Here is a 23,159-nt window from a genome sequence, read left to right as displayed (position 1 = left end):
CCCAGCCAGCAACTAAGCACCACGCAGCCACTCACTCACTTCTTCCCCCACCCCGTGGGGTGGGGGAGAAAATCGGGAAAAGAAGTAAAACCCATGGGTTGAGATAAGAACAGTTTAATAGAACAGAAAGGAAGAAACTAGTAATGATAATGATAACACTAATAAAATGACAACAGCAATGATGAAAGGATTGGAATGTACAAATGATGCGCAGTGCAATTGCTCACCACCTGCCGATTGACACCCAGTTAGTCCCCGAGTCATGATTCCCCACCCCCACTCCCCCCACTTTATATACTACATGTGACATCCCATGGTATGGAATACCCCGTTGGCCACTTTGGGTCAGCTGCCCTGGCTGTGTCCTGTGCCAACTTCTTGCGCCCCTCCAGCTTTCTCGCTGGCTGGGCATGAGAAGCTGAAAAATCCTTGACTTTAGACTAAACATTACTTAGCAACAACTGAAAACATCAGTGGGTTATCAACATTACTCTCATACTCAACTCAGAAACATAGCAGTATACCAGCTACTAGGAAGACAATTAACTCTATCCCAGCTGAAACCAGGACACATCTCTCACTTTCTAATACCAAGTGGGCATAGAGTTATATAACACTAACTCCAAATACCTAGTTATAAGACAAAAGCTCTTCATGGTACATCTCTACAAAGGCCTTAAACTGTGCAAGGAGCACTTTGGTTAGGTATACTGGCAGCTTGACACAACTGCGTGAATTAATTTTGTTTCTTTGTATGCCCCTTTTCCAGTCTAACTTAGTGGTATTTGCAGTGAGAGTCAAGAATGTGTGCCTTGGCCTCACAAAAAAGAATACAAACTCAATTACTCTGCACTTCCAAAGCACTGGGAATGAAATGGAGAAGGATTTTTCAGACCAGCTTTAAAATTGACAGAGGTAAAACAAATAACCACATCTGAATATTGTTACCTGTGCTTTTCTTAAAGTAGAATATATTCTCCATAAAAAAATGTCCGTTACAACATGACATTAAACTAAGTCCATATTTAGATAAAAACTGGTGACTCACTGCAATGAGAACAATGCAATCACTCGAAAAATTATACATTGCCTAACAGGTTTGGACAGTATAATAAGAGGCATCCAAGTGGCCTCAGGTTTCATCCTTAATGCATCAATAGAAATGGATTATTATCTCTATACCAACAAACCTGAAAACACTTCCAAGATTACAGGTCCAGATCAAGCATACCAGAACACCAAAGGGGAAGTACCTCTATCTGCCATACTCTGGTTGCTACATGAAGGAAGCCTAAATCTGTAGGAGGGAAGGGAGCAGCAAAATGTATCAGGATGTCCCCCTGGACAGTCAGAGGGCCAAGGCTGCAAGGGGCAGCTTAGAGCCTATTGTTACCTGCAGAAGAGATCCAGTCAAAGATGTTTACACCTGGGCATTTCACATCATATTTCTTATCTACATTATAATTTTTTAAGGATTTTTTTTTTTATTTCATAGCTTGCCTTATTAAGCTTTTGAAAAAGATTCCTATCAATACAGACATTTTCTTTAATTTAAATAAAAACATCCCCAACAAATAATTCTTTCTGTCTACTTAACAGAATTACAAGAATTAGAGAATAGCAACAAATTGATTGATTTCAATACACTTGCCCTGATAGACAGATCATAGGTGCCATTGAAAATAAGAGTTCCTACCCTGGATTAAAGATATATTTATATAAGGAAATACAGAAAGTGCATTCTGATTAATTATTAGTCTGCTGACAGCACAAAGCTAGTGCAATGGACCTGGATGAGTCCTTGAAATGCCTCTGGCTTTGTAAGCCAAGAAAGTGGCAGGAATTAGGTTTTGCAGATGAACAAGCCTTGCATCTCCAGAGAATACTTTAAATCCCCCCCCGATCTGGAGAGTCTGTACTGTATGATGTCAAAAGCAATATTAAAAACATGCACCAGTAAGATTGTAAACACAGGACACTTAAATAATATTAAGTCTAATTATTTTTAGCAAAGAGTCATCAAAGAACTGAAATTCAGAAAGCATTTTGGATAACAACAGTAGGCATATGAAAAGCGAGTGTACCATAAAGATAATGAGCAGAGAGACCAAGCTAGGATCTATTTGCAATCGAACTGGTTTCTTCTTCAGCAACTGCATTATGAACCTTCTAGATGGAATCTGTGGACAAGAAACCAACATCCAACACTTCAAATACTCAGCATTACACACTGTCAGTCATTCTCAGTGTTCTTCATTATGAGTGAAACCTCCTGTCTCAGTATGAGAAGAACTCATAGGGATTTGGTTTTGAGTTTGTTTCTGAGCTAAAAGCTTTGAAGCACTTTTTGTTCTGAAACATGGCATTACAATGAATTTCGTGACAGATCATTTCCCTAACGATCACATTTCCTGTAGTGAGACTTCTCATCTGCCTCTATGACTGCACCAACACTGCAACCACATGCACTCTGCAACACCTTCCACCTCCAGTGAAAACGCTATTATATGTGCACAGATCGAAACAGGACTCAAAGAGATGTGTCACTCTGACTGAAGACATAGATTAGGAGTCTGCATCACCAGCACAGCTGAACTGTTTTGATTTTGGGTTTGGATTTCTTTTACAAGGAGAGTAGGTGGTAACTTTTATAGAAATCTGCCTCACTAAGACCTATTGTTGTAGCCCTGATCATGTTAATTCTCATTTGCATTTGCCTCCTGCAGTACCACAATAATTCCAGATCATAAAATTAAATGCAGCTGCTAAATGTACTGACCCCTGCTGAAAAATTACTAGTGCATTATTGTTATTTCCCTGCTCCTGATTTACTCTTGCTCATGCTCTAGAACAACTGAAAGGTGTCACTCTTTGATCTCACCCAATTGTCCAAGCAACCCTTCTATTTGTGCTTCAGTTTGATACCCCTGCCTGGAAGTAGGCAGAAATTTTCTTTTGAAGCTGACAGCAATCTTCTCCCAGGAAGAAAGATTAATACCCTCATGTCTTCCTCCACTAGTCTTTGCTGAATATCAAATTAAGTTCTCATGTCCACCCCTTGCTAGGGTGACAAGTACTTTATGCAGAAGGTTAACCCAGGATTTCTGCAACTAGCTGAGGTGATATACAGGCCTCCTACTACTTTGCCAATTGACTGACAGGATTCATTAAATGAATCGTTTATTTTGCACAATAATCAATGTTACACTCTCCTCTTGTTTTGCATTGTTCAATATGACTTTTTGCTTGACTTTGCTACAAAATATGTGACTTCCTTTACAAAATAACAGTCACAAACAAACAAAAGTTTTAATTCAAAAATGCTCCTTCTTGTGTCTTCATTTCCCCTCCTTTTTTTGCTTCTTACTTAGCAAAAGTTCCAGAGTATTTCTTTTTGTCCAACAGCTTTCCAGGTGGCCTTTTAGAAATCAGCTCTCTGGATCTGGTTCCATTTAAGCTGGGAATAATGACTTTTCTTTGCTAAAGTGTTTTGAGCTATGTGTAACAGCAAGATATGTATGAAGGTGCATTGAAGTCCATTTATGAAGCAGAAATATTTTATATCAGCTCTACAAGGTGACAATTTACTATAATGAACAGGTGTCCCAAGGCTCTTTTCTTTTGCATTTCCTTTAATAATTGATGTTTAGCAGCACTTACTAAAACTAATGAGTGATCTGATTTCTGCAAATACAAACTTTTCCATCTAGTGACACAAGTATTTTGCGAGGTAACATTGTAAAGAAAAACGTTCCATTTTTTTTTAAGGAAATTACATTTCTTTGTCTCACCTAGAAGATAAAAATGACAGTCAATGACATTATGTTTCACTCAAAACCACTTATAGGTATATCAAGTAATCCAGGTTCAGGTACATTCCCGAATGCAGAAATCTATTCTAAACCCTTTGGCATTTAGGAAGGGTTTCTTCTTACATACATTTCTACTTACATACATAAAACCACACAGTGTAAAGAACTGTCATCCCATTAATGGTTTGGGAATCCTGAATAGTGGCTATACGGTGGCTAATGGTTCAAGCCTTGTGTGTCTAGCCTGACAGTGATGTATTTTACTTTCACTATGAAGAATCTCACTGAAGTTGGCTCAAATTTAAACTAGTGAATGACGATTTGCTTTCTTAAAGGCACAGATTTAAATAAGTAAAATTAGTAAAATCTTAGTAACATTTATTTTAAAGACAAGCTATTTTTTTCAGGCAAAACTTTCACAAACATAGTTTGAAAGCTTCTCCAGGTAACAATTTTCTGAAGGGACTCTATAATCATTTCAGTAGTGTAGCTCTAACCATTATTAAGATATGAATGAAATGCCTTCCTGACTGGAAAAAGAATGTATTTTTCTTCATTAGACATTGCTTCTTCCTCTCTGCATTCATTCTGCACAATATGCTTACTCTCCAGAGAAGAGAGACATTTTCAGTGACTTCTCTGAGCAAGAATTCCTCCCACCTCCCCTTTAAGAATTGCCTTTAATCGTTGTTATAAGTGGAAGAATGATAGTATTCTGCCTACACTTCCTGGAAACTCAGACTAGGCCAGTGTGTATGCTTTTATCAAAATATCCATCAAAGGTCAGGTAATTTTCCATACTCATCTAGAGACAAAGATGCTACCTATCTCGATGAATCAGTTCAAGAGTGTTAGTGCTTCTCCCTCAAAATGAATCAGATATAGTCACTAAGAAAATGAAGGACATTATTTCCATGACTATAAGTGTGCTCAGAATTACAATCTTATCAGATTCCACAGCTTCTTCCACTGTGGGCCCCCAATCCACCTCTTCCCTGGCGTTGGAGCCAGTGACAGGAGACAAGGGACCAAGCAGCAAATCACTCCGTAGTGGCTAACTAGTCAGCAGAGTCAAGCTCTGCACTAGTTCTGGTGGCTATCAGAAAGTATGAGGTCAATTAGGGAGCACAGGACACAAAGTGCTACTTTTAAAAAAGAAAAAAAAAAAGAAGAAGAAAAAAAGGCCTTCTTCATGCTACCGCTGAAGAAATGCTGGAGACAAGCCATTAAGTGTTCATCCTCTTTAGACTAACATGTAAAATGGTGATCTTGCCTTCAGTACTTTTCTACTCCTTACAAAGGAAAGAAATCCCCTGATTTACTGGAAAAAAACCCATGATGTTTGTTTTAGCATCAGGACTGCAGTTACTACTACAAGTTATCAATATGTCAGCACATTCATTGTAAGCCATTGCAAAGGGCAAAATTTCCAAAACATAAAAGGCATTTAGGAGCCTAAGTGATCCTCAAGAAATCCACTATACCACCACTAGCACCACCACCACCACCACCACCACAACCACCACCAACAACAAAACGTCAGCTTCTCCAGCAGCAATACAAAGAAACTTGACTGAAATCACTTTGTGCTGCAGGGGTCCTACTGTGACCGACAGAGATCAAAATATTTTAATTTATTACTTAATTCTTATCTTGGCATTACAGCAGTTACACAAAATTTGCTTGACATCTTAACTTCGAAAGACTTGAAATAGTCAACAAATCAGTTTTCTTTTTTCTCCTCAAACATCTCCTGAGCAAAGATATCACATGTTTCTATACAATATTTTGCACTTATATTTCCTACCAACATCCACTTTGCAAGTATTGGTGCTGATTAAGGATACAGAAACAAAGGCTACAGCTCAAAACAGATACAATGTGATGGTTTTTCAGTAGGATCTTTCCCCTACTTCCATTTCTGTTCTATGCTCGATTAAATTGGAATTATACTGCCCTTCATCCAAACTGAAGCTTAACACGTCTTGAAAATTGTAATTCCGCATTTCCTGACATCACACAGATCTAGTGGAGATTGTTATAAACATTATCAATATTCATGTGATCTACTTTAAATGTGGCATCTACCTTAAAACATTTCACTTTTTGCAAGAAGCAGGAATGCCTCATAAAACAACATTTAAAGCCCTTTGTTGAATAAATAACATCAACAAATGCAATGTCCATTTTGATATCAAATAATTGAAAACAATACAAAAGTAATGATAACACTAATATGATATAAGTCACTTCCATGGTCATAAATACAATAGAAACAACTGTAGTCCTCAGAAATATGTAGGAAAGACAGCTACCAATGGGTTGCCCTTGGTCAAGAGGTGCAGGAATGTGGCAGGTTTGGCACTACACTACTGCAAAGATCTGAATGTTTAACTAGACCTCACCAGGTGTTTTAACAAAACAAAACAAAGCAAAACAAAACCCAAACCCCAAACAAACAAACAAACAAATCCCCCACATCAACACACAACAAACCAGAATTTCTGTATGAGTTCTTCAATTCTGTTCCAAATATTGGAAGAGTAGCTATGGAAAAGCTTAATTTGCTTCATTTACAACATTGCCAGAACTTCAGCACAGAATTACACCCTGGAAAGTCGCAGATACATGTGACTTTCACAATGTACAATGACTATTTTATAGTAAAATCATACACTCATAAGATGTTCCAAAAGACATTGTCTGGGGAGCAAAGATAATTATTCAGGAGTTTGCAGATGTCAATTTGTATCGCCAATGCAAAGCCCTAGTTCTTTTCCTTTCCTGACACTTACGAACATTCACCGAGATCTTTCATTCTGTGATCGCAGACTGCTGTTTTGGTGCAGCACAGAAATGCTCCAGTGCATGCAGTGAAGATACTTTTTGCCTGCAGAGCTAATTCTGTGCATGAGCCATGGAGTTAGTGAGGCAAGTGACCACAAAAACCAAAAAAACATCTCGCAGCTCTGTAGTAAAATGGTGCTTTAGGTAACCAGATTATATTCCAGCTTTTGTCACAGAATTCTCATATGATGCTACAAAATCTACTTATACTAAATTTTCCATACAGCAGTCATTAATAATTAGTCTGCATTTAACAGGTTCTTATCTTAATTATACTAATCTGATTCGCTGAAGTGGTGACCTTTCAAAACTGCGAATTAACTGAAGTAATGGGTGCTTTAAAGAGTATGGTGCTCGTCTCAGGTTAACCTTTCTGAATCAATAGATTGTTTTTCTCTTTGCACCATTTTTTCATCCCAAATATGAAAATCCATATGTGTGTACCACTTAGCTACAGAAGGTGAGCACCATCATCAAAAAGCTTAAGAAAAAAACTAATATTTCTAGCTGCAGAAAGTTTTGAATAGTAATTCCATAAATACGGCCTGAACTATACATTGAGCAACATAGACATAATAATACACTGAATATATTTTCATTCTCTACACAGAGAATGAACTCTCTTAAACCAGTTTCATCATCCTTCCTCTGATGCTTTGGAGTAGCAATAGCTGTACCATCAATCCTTGTCCCACAACATTGATCTCCCCTCATCTCTCCCCTTCACATCTGTTCAGAACTTCTTTCTGAATGTTAATTCTTATAACTACAGAAAATTTCACTAAAAAGACACCAATTGCATCCACTAACACTGTAAAGATCTGACATCAGTCATAAATTAGAGAATTTATCACTGTACCAATCATTGTAGTGCTTTTCAAAGACTACCATAAAGTTCTGAAGTGATTTTTTAAAGATGATGTAGGGTTACATACCTGTTTCCTGCTACCTATGGTTGCTCATTGCTGCAAGGACGAGCTGACATAACAGAGAGAGCGCAGATTTTACAGAAAGACAATATTATTAAACAGTTATTACACATTCATTCAAGACTCTACTCACAGCTCTATCTTATAATCAACTACTGTAATAGCAAACACAGCCATTCCAAATCCTTAGCTTTTCACAACAAAATCTTTTCACTCAAACTTGCAGCCATCTAGAACCCAAAAGTCCTTATGACCCTGAAATCCAACTCAGCAAATTAATCATAACCAATTCCATAAAAAAAAAAAAAAACCTCTGTAGAGCTCAATAAATATTTTAAAAAAATATTCTATACTGTAATATGGATCCAGGTCACACTGGAATTAATTGCAGGCAATTCCCGGAGCTTGTGTTGACAGAGTTCACCACCTGATATTCAGGAAACATGACATCATCTTCTGCAACCCTGAAGATAAGTTCTGTATTTTTTTTCTCATTGCTTTTTTCAAGAGAAAAGTGTTATAATGTGATTTTTATTTTCCAGTCTAAATAAATCTATTAGGTTAATTATGGGTCAAAATTAATTTATTATTGTTATTACTATTTTTGAACACTTAGATATGAGAATGCTGAATGTAACATACAAATTTTCTGAACTGAACTGTATGTGGTCCCTCTCTTTCATACACAGATGCTGTTCACGTTTGCTCATCTCCTGCATATAGAGTATCTGCTACAAGAATTGTGAATCAGAGGGGTGAGATTATATGCACTCCCACACAAGAGAGTGAATGTGCGTGTGTGTGTGTGTGTGTGTTCGTAACACATCATCTACATATTCTGTTGTTTGTTTACCATATTTCACTCACTGGTGAGAGAATTCAATAAGTTAATGAAAGTATTAAACAGATGGAAAAAATAATCATTGCAAATAAATATAGTGCCTTTGTTTGTGACCTGATTTTTTTTGTTTCTATAGAGGAAGAGAGGAGCTTTGGAGCACCATAAGTTTTTACCTGCAGCAGTTTTATCATTAAGAATTATCTTCCAGGAATACGTGCATCTGTTGTTGTCATGTAAAGAAGTTGTAAAAGCACAATGTGAGACCTGCAATACATGGACCTGTGTAGGAGAGTTTATTTGGGAACCAGGGAGTAATTTATTCCGTTGTATGCTGTTTTGAATAAGATATGTATGTCCCTTTCTCAGAAAAGGAAATAAATAGCACAGGGGATTATGCAAACTCTTTGGCTGGGCACATACACTACTATTACTTTTTCCCTTACCTGTCTTTCCTCTTGCCTCTATACCTTTCCTTTTTAAGAAATATCCATGCTGTCTAGAATCAGATCATAAACCCTTTGAGGACAAGATCATATTTCATCCTACATTTGTACAGCATCTAGCCCACAAAAATACTTGATCATGACTGTGGCCATTAACCCTACTGTACACACAGGTCAGACAGTCACACACACACAGGAGCAGCTCCTTCCTGACTTTTCAAGTGTTCAGTATTCATAACTTAAGAAAAAGTTTCAGAAAAGATTAACTTGCAGCTGCACAGTCCAAATTTTCACATCATCTCAATGACCAACACATGGAGGTCTTCCAAAAATCTGATCAATTTATTCTGTGAAAAAACAATTCTCAAGTGGTTTGGAGCTTACAGTCAAAACTGGGGGTGTGTCCTCCAAACAGCTTTCTCAGGGCAGCTAACAGGAAAAGAGAACTTTGAGTTTGAAGACCCCCAGTAGGTTTAAAAAAAAAAAAAAAAGTGGACTTTATTTTCCTGTTCTACTATAAAGCCAAAGAAAATTCAACAAAATGCAGTAAAAAACCCCACAAAGATAAATCCTTTAAGACACTTGAAAGCCTTTTCAGACTTTCCACTGACGTCACACTGAGGTGAGACTTAGGTGAGCAGCAATTCTGTTGCTCAGAAGAGAGCATCAGAGAGCAACAGAGAGCATCAACTGCAGAAACAGAAGCTGAAAATGGCATATCTGACATGCTCTGTGTTATTAAAATGTCTTCCTTGCTCAGTGAGAAGTGTTTTTTAGAAGCTGTGGTTTGCAAGCAATCTTTCCCTTGCCATTTAAGGCATGCTCCTGCAATGATGACACACTTGTTCACATCTCTGAAGCACAATCACTTCCACTTTGTAAATGGCTCTCCTCCCAACATTAAGACAAAACCTAAACCAGCTACCGCACCGAGCACTTGCCTGTTTATTCAGGGTGGTGCAAAACTGCATATTAGCAGGCCCTTAAGCATGGCATTAATCACAGCAGGAACACAAATGCAGCTGTCGCTTTTTTATTAGCTTTTGGAATAATCTGATCCTCAAATCTTGGAATTTTTGTGGGACCTTTATTCCTGAACTATTCTTTGATTTCTAATGAACTGAATACATCCTGTGTTAATTCAAAAGGCATCTGTAGGCAAGATTTCCATAAACTGTACGCATCTACAAATACTATCTTACTACATATTAAAACTTACCTATTTTACCACTTCAGACTGGCCAGTCTTCAGAAAAGTATAAAGTGCTAAATTCAGGAGGCCAGACATCACTGGATTTTATGGAAGTTTCATGTCCAAGTATTACAAAACCTTTAAGTATTACAAAACTTTGATCCATTAATATCTAGGATAAATAACTTTATAGATCTCACATTCATTTCCTTGAACTGTCTCCCTTGTATTCAGCACCATTCCACTGTAAACCTTCTAAACTGTAAGTTGACACCAGGTTAAGCTGTCATTATTCCTACCATTTTCTAATAGTGAGAGTGAGTGTATTGGGCAGCTTTCAGAAACTTTTATTTCTAAGTAAGTCATTGGATTAGCAGACTGGGACAGCAAAATCAGAAATGCTACTAAGTTGTACTAACGCATATTTCTTACTGCTGTTTCATATCTTTCCCTCAAACCTCAACCACATTTCATACTTCAAACACACTAGACTGCAGGTGTGTGGAGGATGTAGAAAAGTCTTTCAGTTCTGTTGAAGCAGCACAGTTGAGCACAGTAGCATTAATGAAACTGCAAACAAAGCCAAGTATTTTCATGTACTTATTGGACAGTCTCAAGTATCATAAATGTTATACTTCCACTCACACACACAGATGTATGGCACAGGCATGCATTCACACATATTATTTGGGGATGAGGGAACTTGTATATTGCTTACAAGAGACCTAGGGCAACAATCTCTCACTGCCATTAGGGACCAAGTAAAAAAAAATTACACGTAATTTTAAAAATACATATTTCATTATCATTTAAATTCTTCTAAGAAAGAGTGACATGAATAAATAAATACTCCAGATACTCTATCCAAAACTCATTAAAACCAAAAGATTTCTCTACGGTGTATATGCATGTGATTCTGCATTCATTTTAGACATCAGAGGTCTACCTCAAGAAGATTAACTAAACTTCTGCAGTAGCAACACTGGTCATCTTTCCTTCGATTATGCGAGCATATGATTTTAAATCATATGTTGACAGAGTCAGATTGGCCTGCATTTCTCTAGAATGGTTGGTTTACATTTATAAATGTTACCACTGAGACTCATAAAACACCTAATTTACTAGACAGGCTCACTGGTGTATTTACCCCTCCCTAAGCATGGAGGATGCTTTGTAACATGAAGCATTTTGCAGCTATGGTCCATTTAGGACACCTTCTCATCTCATCCACAGGCACTGGAAGTAAAAAGCTGGCAATCCTGTTCTTGTGTCTCTTAAGGACTCATTGCCAACTTCAGTTATTTCAGCCAACATTGGTTAAAATGGAGACTGCAGTTGACATGATCATGCTTTAGAGATTTGCTGAAGTTAAGCACAATATGGGTTGTTCTTACTCAGCATAAAAGTATTGGCTCCCCATTGACAGCACCTGTGCTTTAGGACTGAGAACAAGGTAGAAATTTAGGCACAAGACATTTGTTTCATACTTTTAATTTTCTTTGCTCAGATACACTATTCAAAATACTCTAATGCACAACCAGTTTCTTCAGATTAATTTGTGGTAGTTCACAGGTTGCAAGAGACAAGCATCCCTCAGTATATTTAAGGAATTATGACTCTACATTTTGCAACAAGGTAAGTGTTACTACCTTCAACTTAACAGATGATGAAACTGAGATGTGGAGAAATGAAAACGACTTAACACTTCATACAATGAGTTTCTGAGACAGCTTAGACTGCAGCTGACTTCTGTCTCTTGGATCTTATTCTAGAAGCTTGACTACGCTCTGCCATTTATCTTACCCTTTTTTCCACCTACATATGTCTTAACTCAGAAGCATCCAGAAAAAGTTCAGGGACTCTTAAATATTCCATTCACAGCTTCTGGAATGTATGGGATTACCTGGAAAGGCTTTACTAGCTGTATATTTCTGTACCATTTCAGCTGAGGCTCTGTATTGTACATTTCCCTGAGCGTAAAATCTTTCAGCTCATATAGGACGTATATGCTTCATTTAACAAACTATTTGCTTATATGTTGTACAGAAAGCTTCATTGTATGGCTTTATTTTTCTATTAGACAGCTAGTTTGATTATTTCTCTTTTTGTCAGGAAAAGAATTTATTTCAAAAGGCAATTAAAAATATTGCTCCAAGGAGTCCACATTTTTGCAACAACAAAAAATGTCTTTCATGCACAACAAAAGATACCTCTAGAGACCTGAGCAGGGTGGTGGGATTATGAGTGAAGAACAGATAGATTGTAAGAGAAGTCTTTGAAACTAGAGAATAGAAACCTAAGCAAGCAGGCTAGCTGAAGAGGCACTGACACAGAGGGAATAACTGGAAGAACAGTACTGCAAAGTAGTGGTATAAAAGAAAAGAAGTGGGTCCTGTTAGCTATACAACACTGGATAATATAAGCTGGCACTGAAGTGCTCACAGCTAGTTTCTAAAATCCTGGCACTGAAGGCCCCAAACTGCTTTACTTGAAAGGGAAAGAAACCTGGAGATAGATAAAATGCTCTAACAGTTACTGAAACACCAGTGAACAAGATCTGTTTGCAAGGGTATGGATAGCCTGGAAATGTATCAGGACACACAGTACAACAGTCTGAGAGAATAGTAAAGTTGCAGGGAAAAAAACCCTGCTTTTGCAACCATATCTGTTATTTTAATCTTGATATTTACAGGAGGAAATCAGAATTTTGCCACTTTAAAACTTTTTAGCATTTTTTGTACAGAAGTGTTTGAGGGCCTAAACTGAGGTTTGAAGAGAGTAAACTATTCCTCACAAAATGTTTTGGATGTTCTGTACTTCATAAGTTTGCCTGAGAAAAAAAACTTCTTGATTTCTAGTTGTAGACAATTAAAGATGAATAAATGTGAACAACAGACATCTCCGCACAATGCAGAAAGCAGCAGGGCTCAGGGACAATCGCTGTCTCCCAGGCAGGGCTGGCAGGCATGGCTCCAGCAGCCAGCTCAAAGGGCATGTCTGTACGAAGAAGCAAGGCACGGACATCCAGTTCTGCCCTATCTAAGCTGTTATATTGCTGTAATGCATATGTTCTTGCTAGGGTTTGAAAGGAGTTCACTCACAGCCACAAAGAGCTGAACTCCTGCTAGCAAGTAGCAAGCCTTGCCCAGCACATGACACTTTACTGCAGTGCCTCTTGTTCCTCTGCTGTATCAGGTGCCATCTCTGCAGCCACCCCCATACTGCGCTCCTCTGTGGTCCTCACCCTTGGGGCTGGCAGCATGGGAGGAACAGCCACCCAAACAAAGGGGAATGACAGTGGCAAGATTCAGGTAAAGTCTGTGCTGCAAAACATGGGGTAATGCAGAGATACTTGAGCTAACTTTAAAGGAGGTAGTTGAATGAGTACCATGAGAAGTCAAGCCGTGACAGCAGAGAGTTCATTGTGGGTTAATTTGCTCTGCCTTCCTGGTGGGCCAGATGTATGCTTATGAATATTAACTCTTAAAACTAGATCAAGAATGTAAACAGAGGACAGAACATTTTCATGGCCTGCTGTTCTCCTTTCCTTGCTCCCAGCATGGTATAGTATATACCACAATGCAGCTGCACAGCAAAAGAAAACAGGATAATTTTCATGCACTATATACAATGCATTCACAATTTCAGTGTAGAGACTGCCTACTTGTTTAATGCATACACATGCTCCCAGAGAGGTAGGCAGTTCTGTAGACAGGTCACAGGAGTCAGGAAAACAGAACTTGATTCCTGATACTAGCAACATCTTGAAAAGTCACTTCATCCTGTTTCCTCCCCCCACTTCTTCTGCCTTATCTCATTATACATGCAATGTGTCTAACCCACTAAGTGTTGATTTGTTCTTCAGAACTGAAATATAGAAACATAAATTCACCAAATTAAAATTAAAACTAAAGGAAATGGTTCCAACATACCATGCCACCGAGAGCTTGATTTTCTTTAGAACTGGTCTCTGCACAGCAGTTTTGCAGCTTTATTTCTATACTGGTAAAAACATTCTCAGTATGTCAATATACTGATGTGAGTGAATACAGAATGACTAGCAAATGTCTTTTCCATACTATGTAAGAAAGACCCATTAGTCCAGAACCAATGTCTCTTGCCCTATCTGCAGTTACAATCAGTATACCACACGAACAACCCAGCCATTTGCTCATTACGTTTGTACAGGTCTAGGTGAATAGGTAAAGAAAATTACATGTTTCGTCCAAATCAGTAGCTAATTCTAGTCCAGAAACCACATAGCTATGCTAGTGTGCTGCTGTGCTCCAATTAACAAGTGTCCTGCTGGTGGCTTAGGTACACCACCATAATGAAACTGAATGGTTTCCAGTTTAGAAGTGGCTCGTGTCTGGCCAGCCCAGGAAGTGAGCAGGACTGCCTGCGCCTCTATGCATACACAAACTCTCTCAGTTGATTTTGAATAAAGTATTGGAACTGTGCAAGATGTGAAAATCAGGCAACTTGTTTCAAATTATTAAGAGGGCCCTGAGTGCAGGACTCTGGGGTGTGTATTTCAGAAAGCTTCAAGTACACCACTAAAAAAAAAAAAGTATGGTACAGTCCTAAACAGAACCTGCAGTGGGGCATCCATAAGAGGAAAACATCAGAGATGGTGCTCTAAAGCCTTCATTCACTTCACTTTCTTCTACCTTAATGACTATACTCCTGCCAGTGCAATTCCCCTTATTCTTTATCCTACACATAAAATGAGCCGATACTAGTAAGTTTCATGGCTTAAAAATTAGATCTGCCAGACTTTTTCCAGAGGTATACACCAATCTGTGAAAAAGGTTTTCACAGAAAGTCAAAGCCATAGGATGAGCTATACTGACAGTGATGTCTGTGCAAAGAAAATGTAACACTTCCAGGTGGAAACCTCCACAGCTGTTGGGCACAGAGACTGCATGGCCTCAGATTCCATGTGCCTGCTGAAGCTTCTTGGTACTTTTAACTTGGAAAATAAAAAAGTCACAGTCAAAACTACCAAGCAATTATTTAGTTTCCTGAAATAAAGGAAGTGGCTCTGAAGTGGGTGAAGGCTTTTGAAAGTTGTCAAATTGCTAATACTTTTCTAGAGGGTGGGGGAGGAACCTGAATTAATGATCTAATGGAAAAAAAAGTGCTTGTCCTGCAAGCTTTTTTTTTTTCCTAAATGGAAGCAAAGCTTTTTTTCTGGATTTTTTTTGGGGGGTGCTGTGTTGGGATTGGTGTTGGGGGGCGTTATTGGGTTTTGGGGGGGATGTTTTTTGTTTTGGGTTTTGTTTTGCATAAACAGGCACTGATGTATTGTATCAGGTATGTTAGCATAACTATTTTGATTGGGAAGTCAGCCTAGACATTAAGACAGTGTTATGTATCAATCTTACACTAAAGATTTTAAGAAGCACACATCTGGCAACTAAAAGTTTTAGTAAAGCTAGGTATTCTATGTAGGTAGAGGTAAAAGACTAACAAATAGTGCACAAAAACCTGATTAATTTTATGGGATATTTCAGCAGTGCAAATGTTTACATGGACAGATGGAACTCCAAGTTTGGTGTTTATTGGTACCATATGTTGGTATGTATAGGTACACACAAATACCATTATTTGTCTATTTCTTACCAGGATAACCAGCTGGATACATGCGTTTTATTTGGGGGATTTACACAGTGAAAAGGCCTTTGTGCAGGCTCTAGATATTACTAACTTTTTTTTGTTTGTTTGAATGTAGTTTGATGCTCTTAAAAGTGGCTTGGTGATTGCAGGAAATTAGAGATATTTTATAGGATGTCTCTGCTTGTGGTGGAAGTCAGACAACCTTAAAATTTCTCCTGCTAGGTCATCAAAATCACTAAGAACAATAAGCTCTTGGAGAATAATAATAGTAATAACAAAAGAAGTCCCCAAACCCACCCAACACTTACTAACAAGTGCCTGAAAATTGTTCTTGCCATAAAACCAAAGCATACACCACCTTTTCCAAATGTTGCTCCTCCATTAACAAACTCCTCCCTAGAAGACTGCCCAGCCGCCCATAGCTATAAGGCAGAGTAATCTACACAGCAAAGATGAAGTATAATGGTTCTGTCATCCTGACAGGAGAATCAATCTCTGTGCCAGACTACATGGTGAAAACTAGGTCTGTGAGGTTGAGTACTTGATACTACAGTGTGAGACTGTTAATTGCGTTGTGTAATAGAGAGGAGTTGAAACTTATCATTTCTTTGAGGTTCTTCTGTTTAGTAAAAGTATGTAGAGAGGAACAGGCTTGAGCTAGACTACTCTGTGTGAACAGAGAAAATAACTATTACTTGAAATAAAATACTGCTACCCCTCTTTCTATGTTCCAGCCCTCTCTGTTAGCTAACACATCGACTGACTGTGGAGGTGGCTGAGAGAGCAGACAGTAACCTGCCCTTTCTGGAGAAAAGGTAGGGGTGGGAAGTCTCAGAAAGACATAAAATGGAAAGTAGGACAGCAGATTTAAAAAAAAAAAAGGGAGGGGGGGGACAGGAAAAGCAAGAGATTTTGTTCTTTTCCTCTACAGTACAGCCTTCATTTGTTTTCTTATAATATCCAACAGCTACCAACCAGATTTATTCAGTGCTCCTCTCTTCAGAGACTTTGAAGGACAAAAGAACTAATGCTCAGGCTTCAAATGCTCTTCTTAGCTGGTTATCAACTAAAGGCAGATCATTTTCTTGCTTACATCAGTATAAATCTGGAGTTACTATAGTGACATGATGATAGAAGCATGGATAAATTCAATATATGTGAAAAGAGGTTTCAGCCCTGCGTATAATTTGCTGCCATTTCAGAATATGTTTCAAGCCACTTTTTAGGATGAACATTAGAGAAAAGCTTTTGTGTCTGCCATCAACTATTCCAAATTACATTAACTAGCTAAACTGATGAAAGGTACATATACATAGAATGCTGCATGTTCTTTTCAAGAAAATATTTTCTTAAACTTAGATCCATTTTTGTCTTTATATAAAGTATTACCTCAAAATTAATAGGTTTTTTTGCTACTTACATTATCTGTCACATCTAGGATATTTTGCAAGATCAACCTCTTGGGCTCTATCTTCCTCTTATAAAATTTTAAAAAGTCAAGCAACAAATTCATCTGCACTGGGGCAATTAGACAATTAAAAATTTTGATGGCTCTTCAGCAAGCAGTTTTTATAAAATAAATAAATAATATGTATTTTATAAAATAAGTAATTTCCCAATTGTAGAGATTAACTTACAATGTTTAGATTTTTTTACTAACCCCACTGCAGTAAAAATCAAAATTTGAGGAACTGTAAGCAGATTCTGAGGTCAGGGAGTGGCTAAAATGGATGGGAAGATTTTTTTCTTTAAGGATTGAAACACAGAAAACAAAGTACTGCATCATGAGATGAAATCAAACATAAAGACTGTATCGAACAGGTTCACAAAAGAGATCTAAACATATTCTTTTTCAAATACAACTACAAATCTTTTTTTTTTTTTTAAATGGTTCGTATAACTCTCACGTATGACCATGCGGAAGACATTTTAGCCTTGTACATTATGCGTCAATCTTCCCGATTTAAGTTCTGACACCACTGCATACGATCGTATTCTAGTTTCTGAACAAAGATGCTATTTCTCCACTTTGCAAAGCTTTTCATTTGTTTTACTTCTACAGAGGACATTCAGGTATCAAAATGAGAGAAAGAAATATCAATTGCTACCTACCTTTGACAAAAGCATCCCGTCTCAGAAATGCAACACCAAATGCTAAGAGTTTAAGCCACAAAAACATGGTTATTTCTGGAAATCAGGCGTATCCTTATGAAACAGCATGTGTCTCTCTCTGGAAAGCAAAATAAGTGTTATCTGTCTGCAAAATAATTTCTCAGCAAAACCTGAACCAAAAAAGAGAATAACTAGGCACATACATTGCACTGCCTGCTTATCTGTGAAGGAGTTGCTTCCTCTGTTACCCCAAACTAACCACTCGCAAACTCACTATGCAGTTTAGTGATGTCAGAGACAATTACTTCTTCAAAAAAAAATTCTTTCAGTTTCCAGGAAGTCAAGAGGGTTTTTCTTAAGTTGCTGCAGTAATGCTCAGCTTCCTTAATTCAAATGAAGTAGATTATTTTCAGCCATTTCTTTCTACTGAGGAGCTAAACAAGACTTAACTTTTCAAAAGAACTGGATTTAACAGTCATTCTTTCTCTTCATATTCACTTTTCTATTGCATACGTTCACTGAGTCCCTTCTGTGTTATGGATGCTTCTTGAGATTTCTGTTGTGAGAAAGAGAAACCCAAACCATCAGTCAACAAAACCCTTATACTGGCAACAAGGCCTTCATAAAAAGATGCATCCTCAAGTGAAGTGACTGCTGATTAATTGAAAACCCTTTAAACATGGGATATATTCCTGAATCCTTCCGCAAGGATGCAGTTCTAGGTATGACAGTAATACACAACAAATGGATAGAGGCACTCTAATTCTGTTTTCTGTAATGTTCAGTTCCTAATTAGATAGCTCAATGCAATTCTTCACCATGATAGTGCCAGAGGATTGTTGTCCCTTTCCTGGAGCTGATGCAAGGTACACCAAAGACGTTTTCCCTCACTGCATGCACTGAGATAGTACTCAACAACTTGATAACAAATGCCCATTATATAGTAGGTTACAAAGGGAATAGATGTTGGGATTGCTTCTCTTAGTGGAGGTTTCAAAGGTTTTAAAAGAAACAGCAGAATCCTGTCACAAGACAGATAAAGAAGGGAAGAGAATATATTTGTGCTTATTCTTCATATCATAAGTCCTCTGGAGACTTCCTAAACATTACACAGGAAAAAGTTGCACAAATTCACATAGTAATTCACAGATGACATGAGTGAATCAAACTCCTCATAAAATTAAACGCAGCTTCTACACATCCAACTTTGAGTCAAGTCTTATAACACAGGTCAAAATCTTAGCTTCCATTAAGCAGTATGTCTCTGTACAAACTGGCTGTAACAATAATTATATTGTAAATGTATTCAGAAGAAAACTGATAGTGATATCAGTCTGACACTCCAGAGACTCCAACTTTGATATATAACAACTTCATCATCCTAGAGTTGTCACAAATTTAATTTGGACTATAGACATACATTGTCTGCAGCACTAACATCTTAGTCCCTGTTATCCTAGACAAAACCAGGATAGCAGAAGGGATGAAGTGTGTCATCTGATTAACAGAGTGCATGATATCCCGTGGAGAATTTCACATAAAGTCTCTCAACAAGAACCAGGCTCCATTTCTACCTGACCTTCCCCAACAGTTTTATGCAACCTCCAGTCAACTTTTCAAGCTGTGCCTCCAAGACAAATTCCTGCACAGTGGACCTTTTCTGGCTGTGTGATACTTACATAGCCTCCATAGCACTTAAATATTGCAACATATCATATACATTATTTAGGGATAACATCACACACTCTAGCCATCATACAATTCAGGTATAATATTATTACATTCATTTAACAGTTGAGAAACCATAAACCATTAACTGTTAAAATTACTGACCAAAGTTACAAATGAACCTCATGGAAGATTCAGAGAAGTCTCAGTGAAGTAATGAGAAGAAAAATCTCTCTTTGCGAGAGCAGATCCTTCAGTCAGTAAATTATTTCAGTGCACACTTTCTGACAGTGAACCACTGCCCTGTAACTGAGAGAGAACAAACACCTTCACAGAAATTACATACTGTCTTTGATTTCAGATTAGTCTCAGATGTTTTAATATTCCATCTACTTGCAGTGCATTTGAAATACAAATCTCAGCAGTCTGTCTACTTGACATTTGTCTATGTGGACAACTGGGAAAGAAATAAAGAATATCATGGTACTAAAACACTGGCTTTTCAAAGACTCTGTTTGAGAAGCCAATATTTTTACTGACAGATGCCAAGTGCATTTTAGTCACTAAGTTCTCAAAACAACAGCAGACCTGGCCTAAGAAGGAGGGAGGAAGGAAGTGTGACAAAAAAGCAAACTCAAGATTTCTCCCCTCATAATAAGCCTCTGAAAGCAGGTAATTATCAACTACATATACAAAGCTAGAAGTTACACAAAACAAAGTTCAGATTTAAGCAAAAAACATAGAATCAGCCAAAGGGAATCAGTATACTCTGCTAGCATTTTCATTAGAAAAACCTAAATGTCAAGGGATATAAAGCTGCGTGTAATTGGAGGACTTCAGAACTGACAGAGCAATCTGAGCTCTAGTGATTAATAAAGGGGGCAGTTTAGTTTCTCTCAGCCACAGGGAAGGTCAGAAAATGGTTGCTGTAGACTTGCTGAGTGGAAAACATGGTCCATAAAAGCAGTTGTTCCAGAAAAAGAAAGAGAAGAAGATGCGCAGGGCTGGCTGATGGCCAGGATATAAACTCTTCTGTTTCACCCTTTTGTCAAGGAGAGATTGCTTGGTTTTGCTAGCTAAGATCACTGGATTGTGAGCAAGCCAAAGAACAGACTACAAAGTATGGGAATTTCAGTTCTAGTGTGGTTCAGACCTGTGCTGAAAGCAATACTATGAAGATGCTATAGTGGGATTTTACACTTATTGTCTTATATTGAGCTCCATATCACAGAGGTTCAGTCTGCAGCTTTCTATAAATTAATATATTATGGCTACACCAATGTATTTACACCCCATATGTTATCTCCTATTCATGTCTTACACAGAATTAATCACAAATATGTTTAAGACTATTAGAATACATGAAGTCTTTTCCCAAACATAAACTGCAGTCATCTTCTCAAGGATAAACCCAAACCCCCACTTTTGGGGGATTGGGAGGGGATTAATTTACTCTACTTGCAGATTGAGTAATGGGCCATTAAAATAAATCTTTCTCAGGACACAACCTTAATTTTTAATCAGCAAAATAATTACTTCAGTATGAAACTATAGCAGTATACTTCCCCTGCACTGGAAAGAATCAAAGTCAGAACCATCAATTTGTATGATTAAGGATTTCTAAAATGACTTTAAAAAATATGTAGATGTTTACGTTACCCTTCTCTTTGGAAGTGTCTCTCTTTTGTGATTTATGAAAAGAGCCAAAATACCCCAAACAAAGAAACAACGTAAGAAGCAAATCTTTCATTGTCTGATTCACCTATCGTGCAATACAGTAGATTTGTTAAATTACCATAAATGTCTCCATATTCTGTGCAGTTAAACACCAGCTTAAAGGGCAATTATATCACAACTGCAATACAATTCTGAAAATATGAAATGCCAATAACAATCAGTTTTCCTTTCAATTTATATCTAGAGCCTTTGGAAAAAGATCACAAATACATGCCTCCTGCTTCATATCAAAATTTTAAAGAATACAGCCCTTGAATATAGAGAAAAGAAAGGAAATTCAAAGAACAAAGAAGTAAAGCAATATGTCCTTGCTCCAGATGAGCTGCAAATATTCTTATGAACCAATTCACATAATTTTACAGGAAAATACATTGAAATCATAATCATAAAATAATTAGATTCATTCTGTCCTAATTGAAGTGGTTTATGACATAAATTTTTGTTATATGACACTAATTATGCCATTTGAAAATATTTGTATGCTGAAGCTACCATATATTTGCACATAAATTAACCATCCCACATCTAGTCTAAACTTTTTTTTTTTAATAAATTGGAAAGGCAAATAACATATGAAACAAACTCACAAAGAATAACAGAAACGTAAAATTAGTTGCATTTCAGAACTAGCTAATATTTTAAGGGAATATATGCAGGCTATATTCAGCATCAACACCTAAAATACACTACAACTGGGTTTGATTGACAGTTGCCAGAAAAAACATTTGGCTCTACTCTAAGAATGAAATTAAATCTCAAAGAAACGTACTATTAGATTCTGTATATTCAGATACTCCATCCTTGCAATAGATTTCTGAAACAGATGATGTAAGGAGGGAGAAAAATCAAATTATTCTATGGAAAGATACAATGAAAATTCCCAGTGTTTTTGATTTGGATCAATTTACACATGACCCAGATGTCCCACATGAGAATAATAGTTGTTGAATAAGGAGATGATGGTAAAGATATCATCAACTCTCATTCCCAGTTCTTTCTCTCCCACCTCTGTACACCTCCATTGAACCAAGAGTGCCCCTCTGGCATGGAAGTATTTCCCTTCTAACCACATATACACTGTTCTTGGCAGAGTGACTTGAGTTAGGTGGAAAGAGGAGTCTCAGCACAGATAGACCTTTCAGTGCCAGCCCTAAACTGTTTCCCTAAATGGGGGAAGTGGAAGGGCAACTGTTCCTGCTCCCTGGGCTGAATCTTAGCCCTAGGCCTAGTCAATTGTGCCCCTGGTTAAGCCAGGAGGGAGGTCTGGTTCCCCCACTGCTAATGAGACTGCAGCATCAGGGCAAGGAGTTGTGATCCTCAAAACACTACATACGCCCATCCTCCTGCACAATCTTTCATAAAACATCAGGCAAAAATTCTGTAGTTATTCAGTGACTGATCCTAGATAGTGCAAAAGCTCTGCCCAGATCCCAAACAATCTTAGAGCTTGCTGAGAGAGACCAAGATCTATAATAGCCTCCACAGTCGCTGTCAACTTCCTTTCTACCAGGAGGCATTTCTGTAGCTTCGTTTTATAAGTTGTGCTGCACAAAGGCATCAGATTACAGAGTGCACTGGGCATGGTGTGATCTTCAAACACTACTACACAAAGCATTTCATATTTTTTGCTTCTGAAGGCATCATTACATAGCGGTGGTCCTGCTTGGCCAGGTCTTACCACACTGTGTAGGCAAAAGCAAGGCAGAGGAAGAAAAAATTCAGCTGAACATGCTTGATTCTGTGGTTAAACAGATTTCCTTTCCCAGAGTATTTCACTGACTCAAACAAAACCAAATGGACAGCCTGGGCTGTACCTGCTCATGCCATGCAGGAGCTCACAGGGAATGAAGTCACCCATGAAGGCAATTGTACTGAAGAAGGAAACTTGCAAAAAGGGGCCACAGCATTTTCAATACATCTAACAAAGGGAAAGGATGAGCAACTACTGGAGAGTAAAAA

General features: G+C 37.8%; 1 protein-coding gene across 7 annotated transcripts in view; it reads right to left on the bottom strand.

Moving 5' to 3' along the window:
* PTPRC (protein tyrosine phosphatase receptor type C) overlaps window positions 1–23,159 on the bottom strand; it is a 104,721-nt gene that overhangs the window by 50,826 nt on the left and 30,736 nt on the right. For 4 of the 7 annotated variants that reach the window (XM_009927597.2, XM_069789382.1, XM_009927600.2 and 1 more), the window contains exons 1-2: window positions 17,999–18,111; window positions 17,796–17,913 (exon numbers count right to left, since the gene is read on the bottom strand). The exons of 2 other annotated variants lie outside the window; for them this stretch is intronic. In XM_009927597.2, the coding sequence (XP_009925899.2) occupies window positions 17,796–17,862 (67 nt within the window). In that variant the 5' untranslated portion in view covers window positions 17,863–17,913; window positions 17,999–18,111. Of the gene's footprint in view, window positions 1–17,795; window positions 18,112–23,159 lie in introns of those variants that run through there. One more of the 7 variants, XM_069789383.1, reaches the window with a different exon arrangement.

The sequence above is a fragment of the Haliaeetus albicilla genome, chromosome 8, assembly GCF_947461875.1.
Source record: "Haliaeetus albicilla chromosome 8, bHalAlb1.1, whole genome shotgun sequence".
Taxonomy (NCBI): Eukaryota; Metazoa; Chordata; class Aves; order Accipitriformes; family Accipitridae; genus Haliaeetus; species Haliaeetus albicilla.
The sequence above is the reverse complement of the archived record's forward strand: the minus strand, read 5'-3'. Positions and strand labels throughout refer to the sequence as shown.